The sequence below is a fragment of the Oreochromis aureus genome, linkage group 7 (assembly GCF_013358895.1).
Source record: "Oreochromis aureus strain Israel breed Guangdong linkage group 7, ZZ_aureus, whole genome shotgun sequence".
NCBI lineage: Eukaryota > Metazoa > Chordata > Actinopteri > Cichliformes > Cichlidae > Oreochromis > Oreochromis aureus.
In genome coordinates, this window is record NC_052948.1 from 18,343,666 (window position 1) to 18,367,341 (window position 23,676).

Sequence of the window (23,676 nt, forward strand, 5' to 3'; positions counted from 1 at the left end):
ACATTTTGACTAGTTTTCTGTTTTTTTTGTAAGATATGGGAGAATGAATAAAGGCAAATAGAAGAGGAGACAAGGAGCAAGGAGAGAAAGTGGGGATCTAAACACTAAAGAAAGTAATGAAATGTGTGATTGCTTGGAACGTGCAATTACTAAGGGACGAGGTTCTCAGCACCTTCTCTGCTGCAAAATGAGGAGAAGGATAAGGCATTATGGCTGGCTAGGTGTGTTAACACAAGCTCTCTCTCTCTCCTTCTCACTCTCAACACACACACACACACACACACACACACACACACTCCTTCCTCAGCATCTCGGGAAATTCATTTACTTTAAGACGGGCAGTAAAAAGGGCGCCTCGTAAAAAAAAGGTCCTTTATGTGCAATCAATACCTGAACCAATGAGAACGCAAAGGGGCTCAGCTTGCCTCATTCAAACACGAGCACGCACAGTGAGAGAGCTGTCATGGCTTTCTATTGCTTTGGCTACATGTCTCCTGAAGGACACTCCATGAAAGGTTGAAATGGGTTATGAGAAAGGTGCTGCTGCTGTAGATTAGACATATAATGCATCAAATACAAGTATAAGAATTACAGTGTTTCTCGGTTACCTTAAATCAGCAACACTGTAGGGAAAAAAAACACACAGAGCAAGCCCTGAGTCTTATCACAATGTCTCACATATCTCCATGCATGGCTGCAATGGCTGCTAGCTGACTTAACACTCAGTTCATCTATAATGTCCTATTTGATATGGGGCATCAGGAGTTTGCACAGCTGTAATGTGCATGTAGCATTCTATGAGGAGAATGCCATGCTGATTAATATAGGCTGTGATATGTATGGGCTAATGCCCATTATTGTTGCAGCTGCAGTTCAAATCCTCCACTGGGCCACTGGAAGACGCACAAGCTCATCGTTCACCACGGAGGCCCAACCCACACAGTCAGACACGTTCACGGACACGCACACCGCCACAAACACATTCAAATACACACAGGGGCAGTTAATATAGCTTAGTGAGAACACTGCAAAAAAAAGGATTTACAGTACAGTCTCCCATTTTCCTTCCTTCGTTTAGTCTTAATCTCAAGAGTGTAAAACACCTCCTCGTCCTGCTACGTGTTCTTTCTTACCCATTCAATCAAAAGTTCCTTTTTTGTGTTTGTTTGTTTTATGGGAAAAAATGTAAGAGCGTAACGAAAACAAATGTTTACCTGTTTCACATCTCTTCCCAGTAAATCCTTGCTGGCAAACACAGTTGTTAGGTGAAACGCAGGTTCCCCCATTCTGGCACAATCCGTCACACATTGCTGGAGATACACCAGAGGAGAGGAGCCATTACTCACTAAGATTAACGAGCATTAACTATGTAATTAGACCAGCAGCAGCATATGTATTTGCATACAGAATAAGAGCTAATTTGGTGATGTGATTCATTATAGGCTTGCACAATATTATTTTGCGTGATTAATGCATCTCACCAAGGTTAATTCAAAAATGTTCATTATCCGTGGGTAGGCTGTTAGTTAATGTGTCCCCAAAACACAGAGAAGTCACTGAAGTTGACACAAATGGAAATGGAAATAAATGTAATATATGCACAAATCATACCATGCTTCCTCAGAATAAAGAGTGAAAAGTACTGAAAGCAAAAGAAAGCCTGTTTAGTAAGACGTGTAAAAGCAGTGCTTAAAAAGAGCACTCCAGAAATGAAGAATTGCACTTTCATTAAGTTGGGGGACACAAAAAACACAAAAGACAGATGCAAGAGTCTGTCTAAACTATAATAAATTATTATAGCACAGTTTTGGGTGAAAGGTTCCAGCTTCTATCATCTATTTGTATGTGCATGTTTGTGTAGTATACCTAGTGCTCATCATGACCAAGCAAAGTTATCTTAATGTGCAGCTCCACCATAAATAGATTTCTACTCAAGGAATAGATTAACCAGCTGAGGTCAGGTCAATTTTCTAGAAAGCACAGAGATCACATATAGAACTGCAAACATGACAGACGCACTCATTAAATCTGGGTCACAGAGGGCTTTTCAGTGGGTGCTGGAGAGAGTAGGATCACCATCATATACTCTTGAGGGCTTAACAGAACAATGGCTCAAATTAATGATCTTTGACAGAAATTTGATGATGAAGTTGATGTTGGTGAAGATGGTAGCAATGTTTATCTTACATCATTAATTTACCTATTGATAATTTTTGTTTGACCTGGTTTTATGCAAAAGATTATTGTAGGGTCTTTAAATTGCAATAGGATGTGCCTTGAGGTGACTGTTGCTGGATTAGCAAAGGAGACAAACTGTGTAATCACATGCACTGCACAGATGTAATATAGCCTTCTCTATGGGGAGGCAAAAACTCAGAAGCTCAAAATCCATAGAGCTATGCGCCTGAGGAATATTCTCACATAAATACCCTGCATTCGGCCCTAATATGACCTTGCGGCCATCAGAAGAGAACAGTGTGCAAGAAGGCTGCACAGTCAAAGCATGAAAGTAAACCAAAGACTTTGCAGATGCCAGAGTGAGAAGCAATGCAGTCTTACATGAAAGAAACGTCATATCTACAGACTGGATGAGTTCAAAAGTTGGGGGGCCACAAAGGGTCTCCGGCACCAAAGTCAAATCCCATGAGGGGATGTCAGACCTAATCACATGGGTCTCAGCCGGCAGACTCTTTACAAAAAAACAAAAAACAAAACACATGGCAAGATTATGTGCACCTGGCATCACCACATCATAGCCAATATAACAAGCAGGTATACCTGCCAAACAAATCTTAATTGTAGAAAAGGGAAGACTCTCTAGTGATTCCAGCCTTTTGGACTGTGGACACTTGGGGGCAGACCTTTAGCTATCAAATCTGACCTCTCAAAAGGTAAGCATGCATCTGCCACAGGTTTGGGTGTGAGTGAATCACCAGGGGGTATATGTGTGCAGGTGGGGCCCCGCATATGTCATCACAGGTCATCTGCCTTAAAGGCACGAATAGAGGTGACCTCAGCGAGGACTGAAAGGGAATAATTTTCTATCTTTCCACAGTCAATTTTAAATGAGATTTGGCCCAGAGAAAAAGGATGGTATTTTTTTCCAGGGTGTCATTAAAACCAGCATATAAAATAAAATAAATAAATAAAATGAGAAAATATTCTGTTTTTGTTTACATTTCTTGGCTGTGCATTGTGTGACACACTACACTGACATTCTTGAAGACTTCATTACACTCAGACTTTTTTCATATTACATGGTCATTAGAAACAATGCAGTTTCAAGGAAAAGTAAAGACTATTTAAATTTTTTATCATATATATCTAGTCTGTGATACAAAATCTAAATTAGAAAAACACTGTTGAAACAAGGGGAAAGAACAACAGTGGTCAAGTGAGGCAGAACTTAACAAAACAAAATGAACCTGGTGAGATTACCTTTGCAGACTGTCCCATTGCCCGTGTAGCCTGGCTTACAGGAGCAGCTGTGACCTCCGACCATGTTGAAGCACAAGGCATTCTCATCGCAGTTGTGGAGTCCGCTGAGGCACTCGTCATGTTCTGAAAACAACACAATAATAAAACATGTATCAATCCGAGCAGGTTTCTCACTAGTACACAGTAAACTTTTCTTATTATGCAGCATCTTCCCGAACAAAGCAGAAGAAAACACTCTAGCAACAGTTCAGAAATCGTCTTCGCATCTGCAAAGAACTACAGCCATCAAGAAAATAACACTTGATTAAAGAAAAGTGAGTGTTTATCCTCCTTGTAAATATCAGAAATGATCGCAGCCAGCTGGTAATTTGTTTTACTTTCCATTAAGAAAAAAAAAAAAACAAGGACAAGATTTCAAACTGTGCCTTGTTTTAAACGACTTGATAGTTAGACAGCTGTGAGTCTAGTAATAAGACATCAGCGACAAACAGCCAACTGGAGGATGAGTCACTTTTCTCTCTTCCATCAAGATTTGTCGTGAAAAAAATTGTCTCAGACGTTTTGCTGCAATTTGCCGTTTTTGTTTTTGCACATCATGAGGGACGGAAACGTCTCAGTGTCTGCTTCGTACTAGCAGAAAATAAACATTTTAATTTCCGCGCACACACCAGTAAGGTTCATCCTTGTGTAGCAGTTTACATACAGTACGTAAGCCATTAGCCTTTAGTTTGAGCGTTGCAATTGGCACAATTGGCGTGTTAAGTACCCACAGGAAATGTTTTATACAAGCATTAACAAAATGTCCCCGTAGAACTGGAACTCCCAGGCTCCCATCACTGTGGAGTTAGTGATATGCTGTGTTATGAATCACTGACAAGCTTGACTAATGGCTACAGCCCGTGACAACATACTGTGTCCAACTGGCAAACAAATCTCTTTCCCTCTGTGAGGAGAACTTTGGGAAGACTGAAGTGGCAAAACAGAATCAAATGAAGGCTAATAAAAGAAATAGTCCAGTTGCAATTATGTAATGATACCATATAAAGAAGAAAACAATTAAGCCATTAGGGCTAGTGGTTACAAATTTAAAATAAAAAAAAAAAAATCTAATTTTAAAGTAACTGTTTACAAAAGATAATGTCTTGTGACAGCTGACAAGAAATCTCAATTAATTGTCATATTTTTACTTGAGGGATCCGAACTTATAAATAGGCCTCTTTAAAAAAACAGAGTGCTGTGAATGAAACCATTTGAAGCAGCAGGGGAGACGTTATCCTGATGATATCACTCTCTGTGTTTCTGCTTTTTTGTTTGTCACAAGAAGATGTGTTCTCAAACAAATGTGATTTCATTTGTTTTGTGGCTGGTGGATCTTAACACTTCCCTGAAACAATATCATACTCAAGTGTCACAAAAGTAGCCAATTTTACACCAGACACCAGTTCGGTCTCTTCCTCACAAGCACTTCACTCTATCGATTACTCTTATTAATAAAGTGAGAAACTACCATTGCTGAGTTATCGGTATTTTAAATTTGTTTACACCGGTAGAAATGCGAAGCTTTGTTATAGTATTTGATTCAAACGGGTCATTAAAAATACAGTGGCAGAAGTTTTTAGCCTGTGCTCACTTATTGACTTCTTTTGTTTTATCCTCGGAGGCCTCTCTGTTTGTTTACGCAGTAAATAAACATAGAAGCAATAATGCAATGACGAGTTATTGGAAAAAATCTTATTTGAAGCTGACCTACACTAAACAGTTAAAGAACTATAAAGCATTTAAGTCAGTTCCCTTGCTACGGGAAGGTGGATCTTGATGCAAGTCCTTCATCTGCCCCTGAACATAAAAGCAGATCTTTATCCCTCTGAGAATCACACAAAAGAAGAATACTCATCCATAGTATTTGGATGGATTCACACAAATATTGCATTCTGATATGTACTTGCTTACCAAGCACAGAATAAGTCTCAAAAACCTTCTAGACATTATCCTTTTGAAATCTTCTTTTCCATACTTAACATCTCTGTATCCCACCATAGCCCGAGAGGCTGCAGAGCACAAGCGGTTCATTAAAGGTCCATACAGTACAGTATTCACTCTCTCAGCTGGAGAATCTTGTTTTTCGATTCATATCATCATGTTGTTTGTGGTGAAAACTTTTACAGCCTGCTAAATGGATAAGCAGTCAACTAAATCTCTCCAAAAGGGTTAAGACTCTTGAAAAACACAAATACAAAGCGTTTAGTGCTAATCTGGAGTAAACCGTTTGCACCGTTTCTTGTTATTTTAAGGATTTGGGGGTAGCTTCAAGCTTGCCAGGGGACAGAAATAAACAAACTTCTCTGAGCTGGTTTGTCAAATATATTTTCTTCAGACATGAAGTAAACTTTTGGAGCGTTCTTTTTTATTTATTTTTTTGCTCAACTTTTTTGCTTTTTTTATGCATGCACTTCGTAAAGACAGTCAAGACTTAAAGACGGCACCTGAAAGGTGAAAGGATCAGAAACCCGAATGCTTGTTGCGGTAGACCTGAGCCACATCATCCATTTCCCTGCCATCATCCAATCCATTATATCTCCTGAGCAGACCGTGGGCTCTTCCAAATTGAAAGTGACATTGTGATGAGCTCCTCCATCGAGAGTATGATGTATGCGCGCAAGTGTGTGTGAGATGGATTGAAGGGCACTTAGTAGGGCCCACTGCACTGCTCCTGTAACACACACACACAAACTTTCCTGCTGTTGGGCAGAATTAAAGTCTGCTCATGGGCATATAAAAACAGTAATAGGAGCACAGGAGAGAGGAAAGAGAATTAGGTGCTTTCCTTTTTTTTCTTTCCAAGGTCACATCTGCCAGAGCAGCAAAGACCAAGCTGTCTCTTTGAACACACACACAGGCCAGCAGAGCCACCGGGTGCTCCGTGTGTGTGCGTGTTTGAGGGAATACAGAGTGTGCATCATCACTATGACCCTTGAGTTTTAGTATTGGTTCCTGGTAATTTGGGTTATTTAGGAATTTAGGCTTATTACACTCCTGCACTCAGTGTAAGCGACTCCTAATTTAATCACCAACTAAATCCCTAAAATACGTACGTGTGTGGTAGCGTGAGAGAAGCATTTCCTCGCTGGCTGCTGCTGCTCAGGCTGTAGACAGATAAACAATCAATTATGTACAGCCTGTCACCAGGGATCTCTCTCTAGCTGTCTGTTTCTCCTCCCGCTTGACTCCATCCACCTTCTGCCAAAACAACACCAGTTTCATTGAGGTCTGACCTTCCGGCTGCTTTCCCCAAAACAATGTAACCTCCAATTTAATTTTACAATCCCAAGCTTGAAAAGACTATGATCTTACAATGTTTTACAACAAGAAAAACTTCTGTTCCTTTCTCAGTTTGCCTATTTTGGTGACCAAGACAATAAAAAAAAAGAAAACTAAATGATGAAGAGCCAATTTGTTCCTCTAATAACTTAAACCCAGGATTGGAGCACAGTTTTTGTGATTTTTGTACAATGTGTTTCCCATTTTGTTTTAACATCTGCACCTGGATGATGTGATGCAGAGTCTAGTCAGTGATTTTGTACTATTCCTTTACCAGGAAATTTAACAAGATGCAAAAAAAAAGACTGCAAGCAAAAAAAATTAAATTGTAATGTAAATCCTTTACTGTGTTTTGAAACTGATTAGGAGAATATTTAAAGGCGAGAGGAATTTAACTAGAAGTGTTTTTATGTTTTTTGTACTTCTTAGCAACTTCTGCAACAAAAACTCTCTAGGGCACCTTTAAAATGCCAAAGACATAACACTGTTCAGACCAGAAGAAATTGAAAACTTTTAAGTCTAAGTGCCCATGGGATCCTGTCGTTCAACCAGAATACAGATGTCCTTTAAAAAGAGGGAAAAAACCCCTCCATGTCAGCTGCAAGACCTTTTGATTCATCAGATTCAAAGTCATCTTTTCTGATCTCTGCTGTTGACAAACCTCCTGCTCCACCTGTGGCCTTCGTCCATGCCTTACTCCTTGTCTCCCGCCATCCCAGCCCTCAGCTGGTTCCTCAGCCTCAGGGGCCCAGGTCTGGTTATCAGGGGATTAGAACCGGGACACACACTAACTACATAGGCACCTTAGGAACAAGGGGAGGCATCCACATATACACCTAGCAAAAACACACACCTCAGGACAGCCTTCTTTAATAACGTTTAAACGGAGAGCACAACCAATCCCCTACCTTTCATGGATTAGCTGCTAATCTCACAGAGCCGGGAGCACCTCAGGCACTTTGGGGAAAAGATGAAGAATGGGTGGAGGGGGAGAAAGGAGGCAGAATCTTGACCTTCAAGATGAAGGATACAGTAGCAAAAGAAAGTTGCACATGTTTCTCTTACTGTACCCTCAACCATATAGAGCCTCAGCTTTTGGTTGGACATATTTCATTTAAACAAGTACACGAAGTCCATATGTTCCAGTCTACCCCCAGCTGGGGTCTGAGCCCATCCACCTCCCTCACCGCAGGTGGTTTTCATGTAAAATATGGTCTTCTGTCTGAGCTCACTGACCCCCTGATAAGCTGAGGATAAATAAAACCACAGTTCCATGCTGGTTCTCTCAGGCCTAAATCTGCAGATCAGCCCATTATCGGGCATATAAACACTGAGCCATGAAATGAGCTAGGGTCAATTTAATCCTCTTTACTAAGGCAGACTGGTTAACATGCAACACTGTAATGCGTGCAGAAATTCGTCCATCAATGCTGGAACCATTGTTTCTGCTGAGATTGCAATTTGTTAATTGGTGAAAGGCGCCACAGATGATGTAGTCACACATACATCATGCAATAGGCAGTGCGGGGGGGGGGCTTTAATCTTTCCTTCCGCAGCTATAATATTTTATGTGTGAGCAACTTAGAGGAATCAGCATTCCCTTTGGACTCTTTTCAAACACAAGCAGATGTTCAATTACTAAGAAGCGGTAGATTCCTGCAGCTAGTAACTTAGCATCTTCCTGTTGTTACTGTCAGTTACTGCCACTGCGACTACCAAGGTGGTACTGATCTCAGCACACAGGTATGCATTAGGGGAAGTGTGTTTTCTGGCACATATATTCTTTCCATTAAGGAATAAAGGCACCTAATGTGACTATAATTTGGCTTACTAATTAGTCTAAGAGGTAAGATGATACCATACCACTGACTGCACACTGTATCAGACAGTGATAGTAGCTGTGTGGAAGAACACAGTCCAATAAAACTGCAGTGAGATCATGACGGTAATTTGACTGAAGCAAGGGGGAAAAGTCATTACATCAAGCCTTTGCATAAGCCTAGGTTTAATCACACAAATTGACTTTTATAAGGAGGCGCATAGCTGTGTGTTCCACTACAGTGGCTTGAAGGCATTTTAATAGGAGACTACATAAAATATAGTGACACAATTTAATCCATTGGGTTTGTGGAATTAATCTTCATTGTGAATCTGGGGCCTGAGCACACAGTGGAAGAAAGACAAATGGGTAAAACAATATAACTTGCCCACAGCTCAGAAGACTAGAGAAAACACAGTGATTGAAATCACACGAGGTACAGTGGCTGTCTAAAGGTAATGCGGAAAAACGACTGAGTAAGCGAGGATGTTTCTTTCTCTAAATAAATCACAAGCGCACAAGACAAAAAAGATGAATGTGCTTTTGTTGCTGCCGTAAAAATGCTATTCCTCAATCTCAACTTTAACTTGTTTATACCTGTTTTTAAAAACACTTGAAAAAAAAACCCCTTAACTTTGCTCTATCATTCCCTGATTTCCATTAATAAAGTAAGGGAGAAACTACAGCTAGGAATGGAACAGGAAATGGGAGGTTTCAAAGTCATCATGTTGCTGAGTCTCACAGCTTTAATTCAAACTCCAATGGCACAGCAGGAAGTCTGCGAGCCTAAATCTGCCAGCTCCTTCGCTGTGCTGCCACTGAGTTAGTTTGCATTGGTGCAAATTGCTTTTTTAATTACAGGCACAGAGGAAATGCAGCATGTTGCCTCCTCTTCGGAAATGATGCGCAGAGGGAGCTACTTAGCATCGTGTATCACAAGCTGCAAACAACTGCTGAGGAATGAAGCAGATCTGCTGCTCATCCCTGATGAATGACATTGTGTCAGTGGTGTAGAAGGACAGGGACATTACATCATAAAAGGATTACTGATTTTTTCCCCCTTTGCATTCTATTCTTAAGTGTGGATGTGCACACTGTATTTTAAAAGTGACACATAGAGGTGAGCTTTTACATAATCCTTTTATAATATGCCTTTCCATATTCCTGCAGCATTCTTCACATTAAAGTAAATCTCTGACACTGCAGAATCTTTTCACCTCTTTGTCCACTGATTTTTGTTGTTTTTTTTTCTTTTAAAGGCTACTGGATACTACATAATATTAATAATAATATATCAGTTGTGTCAAGTGAAATTCTTATATATCCAGACATAGTCTGGATATAAATATTTCTATTGACCTTCATAATTATGTTATTTTTTTGACTGTAAAGTAAAGAAATTTTACAATTGTACAAATTTGCAAATCTTGATCACATTTGGGAAATTTGCCCCCCTCAGGGTTAAAATACAGAACATTCATTAGATTTAGAAACTGAAAAATTACCAATAATTTCATGATCTTCAACTGAGTGTACACAGTGCATATCTAGGGAACATCCATGGCTTCGGGGCTAAGACAGTGAGAACATAAATATCAATAATAATAATATTGCAAACACTACAAGGCAAGTGGCGGGGTTAGCAAACCGAACGGTCTCCTGGTAGGAGCTCCTTCTCTAAAGCACTGCCTTAAGATTCCATTGTCTGGACCTTGAATCGAGAAATGTTGTGTTTTCTCTTGGCTAAGTACATGTGTAAATGCGGCTTTTTAAAAAAATATATAAATTACTAATTTTTTGTGCTTTTGCACGATGGAATATCAAAATAAAATGATGTGACATGGCTCTGTTTCTCTTTCATACAACAGTGCATCCATCTAGTAGAAAATGACCAGCTGGTATGACCAGCAGTGCTACACAAAGACGTTCTTTCTACATATAATCGGGACATATAAGAAAGAATGCAAATCATCCACGCAATCTTTTGAAAATGACTTTGGTTCCAACTTTGATCACGAACAAACGGATCTGCCGCCTCCACGTACAGGTTTGCTGTTTCTCAGGTTCTCTGTGGCGTTTTTCTCCTCACACATATACACATACACAGAATACATTCACACACCATATGAAGACTGCACACACACATACACACAAAGAAGACAGTCTTCTTCTTTTTTTTTTGCTTAGTGTGAGGATAAAGTCTGAGCCAACTATTGGAATCCTTTAGAAAAAGTTTGGAGTTGTAAATATGTTATATAACAAACAACTGACAGTATAATAGGGTTGAAAGATGGAAAGTTTTTCTATATAATAAATATATGTAATTACTTTGGCAGTTTGACAAAGCTGAAGTTTTAACAAAGACAGAATTTGTAATCTCTATTAATTCAAGGCAATTGAAAATTGATTTAGCACTTCATCTCAGCTGTCAGTGTTTTCTTCGCTATCAGCTTGTGCTGAATTATAGTATCAGGCAGTCAGGCTAATACTAACTGGTCCATGTTTGTGTTCTCTATCACTGTGGGATATAGCTCAGCTAAACTAAAGCAATAATAGGATGCCAACCTCCTTGCGACTAAGTTGGAATTTTCTTCACATCTAGTGACTGACTGCAAGTAGTTGTGGCAATGAGCTGGTCTCCAAGAGGATGAGGGTGTTGCACGCCCGACCTCTGAGAGACTACTTTCAATCAACAAGGCAACTGCACAGGTTGCTTTGTGGGAGGCAACCGGTCTCCAAACCAGTTTGACTTGGATTGACTCATTCTCAGACAGATCAGCCAGTGTTTGTTAATTGCAAATAATTTCTAGTTAATTTGTAAATGTAGACAGATTGCCAACATGTTGCAATCAATCAAAGTCAGTCTGTACTGATAGGCTCAACTCATCTACAATGCATCAGTGGTTGCAACTCATTGCCAGCTGGTTAAATTCTTATACAGTGGATAGGTCATTTTGCTGCAACTATGTCACTATCTTCAGAGGAATTTTAAAATTTTTCAGAACTGACTCTTAATGCAAGTAATCTAAGTTTCTGTATATTTAGGTAAACACAACATGTCTGTGATTTTTGTTGATTTATCACAGTAAAATGCTTCATCATCACAAACACATTGCATGTAATAGGTAACTTCAGTTCATTCATAACAAACTTATACCAGACTGATTCGTCTCGACGCACTAAAGTTGCTTCGAAGATGGTAGTTGACTGCATGCTGTCTCACAACTGGTCATGCCGCGGTCTCCAGCCACTGTTTACCATAGTGTGACTGTAGATGTTAAGTGACCAAGGGGTACAAATGAAATTCTGACATTTATCCTTACACATGCACATCAAGTGGCAGATTTGCAGACACGTGTCTATCTGGGATGTGACATAAAAAAATAAGAGGAGGTGTAGCACATGGCAAAGCTTTACAACATGTTTTGCAGGTATTGCTTGATACCTATGTCTTCCTGTCATCACATGATTTTTTTATATTACACAGCTTCCTCATTCTGTCTCACATTGCTGATAACTCACAATGTTTATGTCTGAACTTCTGGCTGACTCTTGCTCTTCTATATCTCCAGACCTCTGTGCATCTTTCAGCTGCAGTACTTGTTATGACATAAAATACCATAATACCATCCTCCAGTGCATGACTAAAGATGTTAATGAAATCATTTCTAGCTGGCAGTTACTTGCTGTAAGTATGCAGACAGATTGTTCACGCCCATGCAAAGGCATTATCCTTGTGCATATGATTTGAAGGTCTCATAAATGTCTTCACAAAATAGCTGAAACAGAGAAGTAGAGCAAAACCAGAACTTTGTGTACTCGACTGTCAAAAGGCCAGCAGACGAACTCACCTGTGCAGGAATAGTCATCGATCCTGATGTAGCCCGTATGGCAGATGCACATAAAGGAACCGGGGGTGTTAACGCACATGGTGTTCTCCCTGCAGTAGTGCTTCCCTTCAGCGCACTCATCAATATCTGAAGAGAGGGGGAGAGAGAAAAGCAGAGAAGGGGTGAGAACAAAGCTAAATGAGATGTGGGTTGCTCACTGAGAATTCTGTCAATTGAAAACACAACTAATGAAATTACTGGCCAGATAAAAAACAAGCAGTTATGTCCCATGCTGAAGGCTGATGGTCTATTGATTACTATTATCTGGGGTGTTGTATATTACTATTACTTGTCACTTGAACATAATCATATGTTTTTTCTGGACACTTGCTGAAAGAAATCAATTGTTTTTTTCTTAGGTTTTTCTTAGGTTTGATTTTCAGCATAAAGGAAGCTCATCTACATCACTGTTATAAAGATCTCCTCCAAAAGCTACCTCGGTATATCAGCACTCTTCTCAAATTTTATTTAGGCCTTTAGTAGGCCTAAATACTTTGCACATGTAGAGCCACCGGGAAACAAATTTGAATTCATTAGTGGGAGACAGAGGTCAAGATGCAGAGGGTCTATAAGACACTTAAGGCTGCAAGGCTCGATTTTCAATCAGTCAAAATTAATCATTGCACATAGTAGCTTGTCTGCATTTTTCCTGCTCACTCAGATGATCTCAGTGCTTTGACCACTTTTTACACAGAACCACTCTGCTGGAGAAGTTCATTTAAAAGGGGTGCACACAAACAAAGACATTTTTGCTCATCCTGCGTGATTAAGCCTCTGCTAAGCCGAGCAGAGATTGTCAAATAACACTGTGTACAAAAAACAATGATAATAACAGTGGGATAACAGCTGCAACGGGAGTGATGTCAATAAAGGACTGTGTATGCAGAGGCTCCACAGAGGTCTAATTGAGCAAAATGAGCAGCACCTGTTAGGGCATAACTTGGCTGTCTAAGCGTTTTAGTTATTTTCTTACAATACGACCGTATTGCACTGGATTTACATTTCTTATTTGCAATATCGAACCTCTTCACACCAACGGTGAATAAGAATCTTTCTCATAAATTTGAATGAAACATGTTTCCGTGCTTTGAGGACAGGGACATGATCGCACAGACGAGCATCGTGTCCGTGCTTGACTCATTCTCATGCTACTCGCTCTACCTCGAACACCTTGATACAGTTTATCATTGTGCTGTGCATTTCATTACAGGGGATAAATTTCACACTCATCACTGTGCAGCCTATGAAAAAAGCAGGCTGGCAACAAGAACAGAACCCGCACTCTGTCATTTTTATTTATAAAGATCTCCTCCAAAAGCTACCTCGGTATATCAGCACTCTTCTCAAATTTTAAAACAACTGCCATCTAGAAAATAATTTAAGACTGTTTAAAAATGTATTACAGAGAATTCTACAACTTCAATGATCCATCTTAATGGCTGACATTTAACTTCAAATATCTGCTCTGCCATCAACTCGTGGGCTCTATGTGGCTTTGTTATGTCTGGCTATACATATTATTTGCATTTATGTTTGTCTTGTGTATTTATTGAATATATATTTGACATTTTGCTATGTTTCCCTGTTTTCTAGTCTCAAAATAACATTAGGGATAGGTTTTTTAGCTGAAACTCATGATTGCATGATTTTTATTACCTATGCAATTATAAAATTAAATGAACTCTTTGAAAATACAGCATGTCTTAATGGGGGAGTGGATCATGCTGGATATCTACTGATCCACTGATATGGAGGGGTAATGTGTTAGTGTTAAATATCAACTTTGCACTTGTATGCATGCTCCTAATGAGACAGCAGATTGTGTTCTGAGGGATCTCCTCAAAAATGTAGACCAGGGCATCACTGAGCTCCTGGACAGCCTGAGGTGCAGCCTCATAATGTCCCGCGAATCCTTTGTCTTTTCCCCTCCTAAACAACACATGCACAGTATCAGAGGTGAACAATTGGATTTAGGTCAGGCAAGCATGGGAACCAGTAAAGCAGGGGTGGGGAACTCCAGGCCTCGAGGGCAGGTGTCCTGCAGGTTTTAGATGTGTCCTTGATCCAACACAGCTGATTCAAATGGCTAAATGAGCTCCTTAATATGTCTTGAAGTTCTCCAGAGGCCTGGTAATGAACTAATCATGTGATTCGGGTGTGCTGACCCAGGGTGAGATCTAAAACCTGCAGGACACCGGCCCTCGAGGCCTGGAGTTGCCCACCCCTGCAGTAATGGGTATCAGTTCCTGTCTTCTGTACATACTCTCGTGAGTAACAGTGTTGGGTCTTAGGATTACATCCCAATACCTAATGGCAGTCAGGGTGCTGTTGCCTAGACTGAGGTCTTGGATATGCCTCCCCAGATCAGCTTACACCCACAACCCAACTGGTCATGCTAAATGATGTTAGAGGCAGCATAACATGGCTCCATGGTATTTCACACGTGCTCAGGGTGAACCTGCTTTCACCTGTGATAAGCACAGGGAACCAGTGGTGGACCTGACAATTGTGGTATTCTATGGAGCGTCTACAGCCCTGCCCAGCTCTCCTAGAGTAACAGCTTGTCTCCTGAAATCTCCTGTATCCTCCTGAGACTGTGCTGAATGACACACCAAACCTTCTGACAATGGCACGTACTGATATGCCATCCTGGAGGATACTCTGGATTACCTGTGCAAATCTGTAGGCTCAAGGCATCACTTAATGCAGCCAGTAGCGACATTGACCCTAGCCAACTCCAAAAATGAGTTAAAAAAAAAAACAGTCAGAAAAGATGAGGAGGGGAAAAATGTCAGTGGTCTCCACCTGTAAACCATTCCGTTTTGGGAATTGCACCTCTAATGCACCTTTTGTTCATCTCATTAACACAAAAGCAGCTGAAACTGATTAACACCCCCTGGCCAGATCAGTATTATATAATTCATCATAACCAGTGCAACAGGATTATTAGGTGGTTTGTTTTGTTTTTTTAAACTGAAATGCAACAGTAGACGTAGACGTTTAATAGTGCATGTCTCTAAGACTACCCCTGGGTGGAGGAGATTCCTTTAAAAAGCTGCTCAGAAGTATCACTGTGGGATTAGGACATCCAAGTCTTACTCTATCATATGGTCGGTAATACAAAGACCACTTTAGCCTTGGGGATCTGTTATTCCAAGCAGGAAAAGCTTTTTAGCGTTTGGAAGACATTTTCTCATGAGAGCAATAGCATATACTGACATAATTTAAGAAGATAAATTTTTCCATAAGGAATTAAAAACAATCATTCCACTGATCATCATTTACACACAAATGTTTGTGCGTATGGGGTAGAGTATGACGACTTGAGAGCTATTATTGATTTCGGTTGGCTTAAAGCTGTTGTTATTTTTTATGACCGCAGTCAGCTGCCTATCTTGGAAGATGACGTCCAAGCTTTTATTCATCAGCCATTTATCTAAATAGAAAGCACTGATTCATCCATTCAGCTCTCTGGAACTCTAGCTACTCTGTCTTAGTTGGATGTGTAAACAATTATTCCCTAACATGTTACCATGACAACTTCATTAACCAATGCCGTGTAAGGGCTTTGTTTTTGGCGGCTTTATGCTTCATGATAATTAATAGAAGAAACTTTGCTAGTGCAGCTTCAAGATCATAATTTATTAGATTGTCCTTTATTTTTCCTTCTCACTCTCATGATTCCAATTTTGGATCCATATTAGCTGTTGCTAAGGCAACAGCTATTCCTGGGTTCTAAACTGCATGCCAAACCTTCAGACAGAAGATGCAAAATACTGCCAGGGTAAACAAAATAATCTAGATAATGTGATGCAATCAAATGCAATTCAGTCAAACTGAACAAACTCAGCCATGTTACATCCATCAGGGCTTTATTTCTACTGACAATACAGGTCAATTGAAAACACTTTATGAGAGACAAGTTCTATAGTTCTTGACATTACCAATTTATTATTAATTCTGTGTATTCAGTGTCTATAAGTGAGCAAAAGGATACAAAACCGCTGAATATGTTCTGTGCCAGATGCTGTAGCGAGGAGCACTTCAAATTGAATTTCAATAGATTTGCATTGGCATTCACTCAGCTTGCGTGTCCTTGGGTAGCGCACCGCCCACCACCCAGCAAAATAAGAGCTCAACACCTGCCTACAACTGTTGCATTCACATTTACTTGGTGTTCTTCCTTTCACAGTTCCATCAATACTTGCTGCCTTAAGCTATTCAGAGGCTTCACGGATAAATAAAGCAAGAAGACAATCACAAACCACCTATGAAGGTGCATACGTCCTTCACTATATGGATGGAGGCCAAACCTTTACTAGCTCTGAAAGAAAAAGGAAAACAAAGGGAAGTGATGAAGGCAGGAAGAAAATGGAAAGCAAAAGAGAAGGTGCAGATAGAAGGGCAGGTTAGTAGAAGAACTGGATTAGAAACAAAGGTACAAGAAGCTGTAATGTAGAGCCGATGAGATGAGACAGATAGGGACAAAGAGCGAACGACTGAGATTGAGAACTGAGAGAGATAAAGAAGATGGTTGGAAGAAAAGGGCAGGTAAACCTGTAGAATAAACATACAGAGTGAGAAAGTTAAAAAAAAAAAGTTGTGAAATGGTGTAGTGTGTGTTAGAGAGTGAACAATTGAGACTTTAGATGGCAGAGAAACAGAACCGGAGAGAAGGCACCAAAAGGTATTAACTGAAGAGGCAGTGGGAGAAAATTCAGTGTGTTCACTATTGCAGCAGTAACCTTGAGCACGGATCTGGTGACAGCTTCCCACTTTCTGATTGGCCGTCCATAGTGCAGCTTTGATTTAGAGCCTATTAAGTATAACCATCCATCCTGCCCCTGGTGACAGCAGTTACGTTTGTTAAAACAATATGTTAGGGGGTGAGATGATGAGGGGCACAGCGTGACTGCGCGGGGGAGAGAAACCATCTCCATCTCCATTAATGCACTCCATTTTCTTGATTGGCTTGTCACATGGACACATGTGATGCACTAGGCAAAGAAGGTTGGCCAGGAGTCAGCTACAGCCTTTATCACTGAAAGGAGTGCTCGGGGTCAATCTGTTGCCACACAGCGACTGATGGCTCGAAAGTGGCTATGCTCTCTCTTTTTTTTTTCATCTTTGTATATTCATGCATAACAACTGAATCAATCATAGTCATATCTGAGGAGGAGGAATAGCTTTGCATTATCTAGACAAGAAACATCTCTCCCATGCTTAGAGAAGGATGTGTCTTTTACTTCCTGCTGCCACACAATGAGATAATGTGCGAGTCGCTTCATTTATTTAGGAAAATGTGAACATTAAAAATATACAAAATTTTTTTGAGTAATATTTGTGTCAGCAAAAAGCAGCAAAATCACCCTGATTGAAGGGTACGTATATATACTGTTACAATATTTATGTATATTATGCATCGCCAAAATTCAAAATAATGACTTAAGGATGTAAGTAATGACTGTAAGCTGAAGCTGCAGACATGTGTAAGCATTTGGTTTCACAGAGCTTCTTCTTTACTGTTCGAACGACGATATATGATGGCTTAAAGAGAAGATGTGTTTTATACAGTTACCACAGACACAGCACTCTGGGTCTCCTGCTCAAACTTTTTGTTTGTGAGAGGCAGCCAATCAGGAAAAAAGAGATGGCTTAAAAGGAGCAAAAAAAAGTTTGTTTCAGACAATCAATAAACTAAGGGGCTGCACCAAAGCTCACTATGAGATAAATGTGGATTATTTTGAACTGTGAATCATGCAAAGCTACTCTAGTAGAGTCTAATGTCATGATGTGAAGGTGTGTGTGAAGGGGGTGTGACTAAAGTGCACGTGGTTAATGAGAAATGCTGGGATGAGTGACTGACTTTTCAAAATGCAACTACTATCTCAGTAAAAGATGATGCCTGTGTATCCAAACTTTATATATGTTTATATAAATATAAATGCATTCCAATGCAACTTCAATTTGCATAATGATACCATAAACCTGCTTACTAAGTGCTGTTGTGCTGACATTTAAATATTCCCTCTACTGCTAAGTGATAGCACCACTACAGTATGTAAATAGGAAATAGAAACTTATCCCTGCTCGCTTGCATAGCATGTAGTTTTTTATAGGGACTATCGTCACTATTTGTGCTTCAAACTGCAGTATAATCAAGATGTAGGAGTAGGGAGATAACAATGCTATTTCCTTTGGACATCCAACAAAGGAACCCCATTTCTGTCCCATTCCACTAGCAGCTCTTTTCCTCTCCCACTCTTTCTCTTTCTTTTTTGTGTTTTTCATCTGTTCATTCCTTCCTCTAACCAGCTCACTTACTCACGCAGATGGTTTCCAATAAACGGCAGAGGAGCCAGGCTTGCCAAGATGTTGTCTGATATTCCTCAGTAGCCAGTTCCTTTCAAATGTACTACAGTGAAAAGAAAGACCGCTATAGACAACAAGCTGTCCCTGCTGGCCAATCTGTGTTCCACTCAGCAGATTACCTCCACTGTTGGCCTCGGTTCCTCGTGGACGGATGAATGCGTTGGAGAATGTTATAAAAGTTTTAGTGTGGGGGGAGTCTCTGTGCATTTTGATGCTGCAAGTTGTATTGGAAGGTGAGCCTCGGAAAAACTACTCAAGAAACTAATTTACTCGAAATAAAGTACTTTTTTGAAACAGTGAAGTGAGGTGCTTATAAATCTGTCTGGTTTTTAACTTTTCCAATATTTAGGGACAATTACTTGCTTTCATTTACACCCGTAGGGAAATCAGAGTGAGAAAGAACAACAGTCAAATGCGTTTCTTGGAAATGGAACAAAGATGATTCGTTTCTGAGCCGGTACCTAAAGATGAACTACAGATCAGCAGAAAACTGTTTTCAGCACATTTTCAACTTGCCAATTTGGACAATCACTCCTAAACAAGCAGGCCTGAAAACACCCAAAACAAATATGCAAAACGTCACTGTCAATTTGGGTAGGAGCGGGAGCCAATTAAGAAGACTGAGTGGAGAGAATACCATTAGGAGGCAACAAGAGTATAAATCATTCTGAGAGTGCAGTCGTCTAAATATCAGACACACTGTAATCAATCACTGTAAACACTTAGAAGCCTACCTGTTTGGGAAGAGCCTTGCTGCAAGTAGAGTTGCCAGAAGGTGTGTGTGTTAGACCATGTGTTGTTGTTCTCTTGTCAGTTTATGCACACAATCTACATCATTCAACAGCAACTTACAATTTCCACCTGGGATAAAAGATTCATCCAATTTCGCAACAATCCTCGAACCTGCAAACATCTAACAGGCTTGAAGTGCACGTAGGTGTGTGTCTATAAGGTTATTTTAAACACGCACGTTACTCACTTCAATTTGGAATGACTCAAGTGAATGTCATGGACAAAACTGCCTTGTTTATGTGCGGCAAGCCTGAATGGGGCTTTGGTCTCCATCAGGGCTGTCATTAATCTGGGAAGTGTTTTCAACCATGCGTAAATCGATCGAGCATCATCATCCATCACGCGTCACTCTGTGACTATTTGTAGCCTGCAGGCCAGAGGTCTACACAATCACTAACAAAGGAGCATTAACAGCTATCAGAGCTCTCTGGAAGGGTGATCGGAAGATCATGCTTAGTCTTGAAACATGTGTTGCTGCATACTGAGTTTTGCTTTTTTTCTGGCTTTTGCATTTCAATGCAGAGCTTAGGTTGCCTTTCGGTTGTATCGAGAGCTACATGAAGATCTCTGTAGAATAGTTTTGATTTTATCTGGAATAGGGAACTCCAAAGTTATTCTAAGATGTGGCAGTTTATTGACTTACTTTTAAAATATGCATACAGTACCTAGTAATTACTCAGTGGGATGCATGAAAATAACTTGGAGTGGTTACTCAGCTTTAAAAGAGTTCCCTCTACTCTAACAGCCCCAATTTTAAATATTTTGACTCTTCACTGAAATCAAAGTAACCGTAACGCACTGATAAAAAGTAGAGCTGAGTGTGATCCCATCTGGAAAAGAACCACAGAGGAGTGATCTCCCATGTGACATTTAAAGGGTAGTGGGTGAGTTTGTTGAGATACTGTTATTTACACAGGAGGGAACTATCTCAGTGATGGTGGGACCGTCTGTTGTGGGTGACATTTCGGCAGGGTCACAGAGGTAAACACACATGACCAGTCAGGCTGTGTATATGTTTCCCTGCGTGTGCATGTGTGCCATTCATCAAAGTGTGTGGAGGTCAGAGCCCTAGCAGGTGGGGAGCCCAAAGGCTCAGGGCTCATCCCAGCAGTGATTGGGTTTTGGAGCGGGCTGTGCTCTTCAGTCAGTGCCAATTAGCCTGCTGCCACCTTGTGACATTTAAAAGACAGCTGCAGCAATGGGATTGGTCTGCGCACAAACACAAGGTGTACTTCGACTTTGCGCACACATACACACACAATCATGGCTTATGGGTGATACCACATTCTGTGTGCAAGTGGTCCAGTCCTTTTTAATCAATTATTAAAATTCTTGCTCTTGTTCTCTGCCCAACAGTCTCATTATCCTGTAGTTGCTTTATCATTTTTAAAAAACATGCATCAGGACATGTTATGTGCAATTTTGTTTTCCTTGCTGATTTTAATATTCTTAACAAAAAAAATATAAAATTAGCACAAGCTAACTGGTAACATCAACGCTTTGCTTGTCGACAGCAAACTGACTGCTGCCATCTTTGAAAGGGTGAATCTGACTGAGAAACGGAGGACAATCAATCACAGGCTAGCCATGCACTAAATCATACCCTGCTTTATCATCTTTATTGTTTTGAAACAATGGAGAGCATCATTTACAAAACAAACATCATATTGTACTACATCAGATTTCAAATTATTGATGGAGACCATAAACTCATCAGGGAAATGTTTACTGCGCTCATAAATCAGTTTAGAAGTAGGTTCCTTCTCTCATAGACTTCAATACAATTGGACTTCTTTTTGCAACCACTGTTGTGGGGTGGCAGTTAGAAAGAGTGCGCGATTAAGGTGCTTCCACAGTGACTTCACTTTGTCATTTACAGTGGGGGGAAATAGTTATTCGATTCTCTGCTGAATTTGTAAGACTGCTCGCTGGCAAATAAATGAGATGTGTTGAATTTTTATTTGTGGTTTCATTTTAATGGAGAGAGACAGAATATCAACCAGAAATCCAGAAAAAGGCGCATCACATAAAAGTTATCAATTGATTTGCATGTCATTGAGGGAAATAATTAGGCGATTCATAAACAAAACACTGACTTAGTAATTAAACCTTTGTTGTCAAGTACAGCAGTCTCTTGTAGTTGATCACCAGGTTTGTTCGACTGATTCTCGTCGAAAATTTTATGGTACGTGGCCCAAACCGTTACCGCCTCAATGTGGTGAAGTCATCCTGTACCATTAGCAGAAAAACAGCCCCAAAGCATAATGTTTCCACCTCCGTGCTTGACTGTGGGGATGATGTTTCTTGGCTCCAAATGAGCATTTCTCTTCCCCCAAACACAGCAGGTTGAGTTGACGCCAAAGGGCTTGACTGTGGTCTCATCTGCCCACAGGACTTTCTCCAAAGTCTTCTCTGTACTTGTGGAGTATAAGGAGTATGAGGACCGTGTGGGTGCTGAAAGATTTCAGTCCATTACAATATAGTGTTGTTATTAACGGTGTTCTTGATGACTGATGTCCCAACTGGCTTCAGATCATTACCAAGCTCCTCCCGAGTAGTTTTGGACACATCCACCACCTTTCTCATGATCATCCTCCATGAGGCAAGTTCTTACACGGCACTCCAGACTGAGTGCGATTGTTGGTCACTTTATATTTCTTTCATGTCCAAGTAATTGCAAATGAATGGGAGAAACTGATTCTGTGGATGGGTGTTCTCTATACGTATAATGAGGTGAGATCCGGATTATCTGTAATTGATTGATTAATTGTAGACAATCTGTGGGAGTCCGAATTCTGGCTGGGTTGTAGGGGATAAAATACTTTTTGACAGTCAATGAAATTTATAACCTTTATGTAATGTGTTTTTTCTGGATTTTTGTTTGTCTCTCCCAAATATCAAATATAATGTATTCAAATGTTATCTTCCAGACTATTATTTCTCTAGTTTTTTTTCCTCTAGCTGTAAAGTTTTATTGTACTTAATGTCCAAAATATCACAAGAACAAACAGATAGCTACGGGAACAACCCCACACCTATTGTCTGTGAACCTAAATCCTGGCTTATATATCTATATTGTTAGTATTATTACTGCTCTAATTCCACATCAGTAGTCAACATGTCCCACACTTACAATGCATCATCCTTCTGCTCTACATCATCCTTCTAAGATAAACAATCATTATCACAGCAAATATGTAATAATGCACAGATTATAGGAGTCCCGAGCAAATGCAATCCAGATTGAGTTTACTTCAGTGCACAGCTGTTTTAGGAAATTGCCTCTATTTTAAATATCCGTTACATTTTATCTAAAGAACAAATTCAGGCTCAAAAAACAGACAAGCCTAACACTCAGAAAGCATTGAGACAAACATGTCACTAGTTTTGTTGATTTGTTTATAATGAAACACAGAGTACTGCTATTCCGATACTTCTGTAGGTTTTCGGCGTCGTAAGCATTGCCAGTTAAATTCCATTCTCCAGCACCGTGCTGCAGTAGAGACAGAAATCTTAGAGGCTGATATCTTCATGGTTAGATACCTTTCATGTTGGGTGTTTTACTTTTAATTTGGATCAAATGACCCCATAACGCTTATATAGTTACCTCACTTCTTGTTGTACTATTTAACACTGGAGGTGCTTTTGTCTAAATGCTGTTCATTAAATCATAATTAATTCAATAATGAGGCTGTGTCTGCACGTAAAGCGAGTAAAGTGAGTTAATAAAATGCCACAATCCGCGATATTGCATGCATCAAAGGCCCGTTGCATACTCCACTTCTTCATTTAACACAATATTGTTCCGTGTTTCACATTTCCCATATGATTGCAACAAAAAAAATCAAACAGCTTTTATTTTTGCACAATTCTGACAGTGAATTTCTAAAGTAGGGCATTTCAAAAAGCAGACAACAATGGGAGATGTCTCTCTGCCTGCAGTCCTATACAATGCTGAGATGAATAATGGTATTATCTCAACACATTGAACTATACTGATTGTTCAATTTAGAGACAATCACACAGTCTGTCACTTCTCCACTGCTC

At 40.0% G+C, this 23,676-nt stretch overlaps 1 protein-coding gene across 3 annotated transcripts in view; it reads right to left on the minus strand.

Annotated features, from left to right (window-relative positions):
- Positions 1 to 23,676, minus strand: part of nell2a (neural EGFL like 2a) — an 81,269-nt gene that overhangs the window by 23,612 nt on the left and 33,981 nt on the right. For 2 of the 3 annotated variants that reach the window (XM_031726289.2, XM_039614478.1), the window contains 3 exons: positions 12,427 to 12,552; positions 3,439 to 3,561; positions 1,215 to 1,310 (listed from right to left, as the gene is read on the minus strand). In XM_031726289.2, the coding sequence (XP_031582149.1) occupies positions 1,215 to 1,310; positions 3,439 to 3,561; positions 12,427 to 12,552 (345 nt within the window). The remainder of the gene's footprint in view (positions 1 to 1,214; positions 1,311 to 3,438; positions 3,562 to 12,426; positions 12,553 to 23,676) is intronic. The other variant, XM_039614477.1, reaches the window with a different exon arrangement.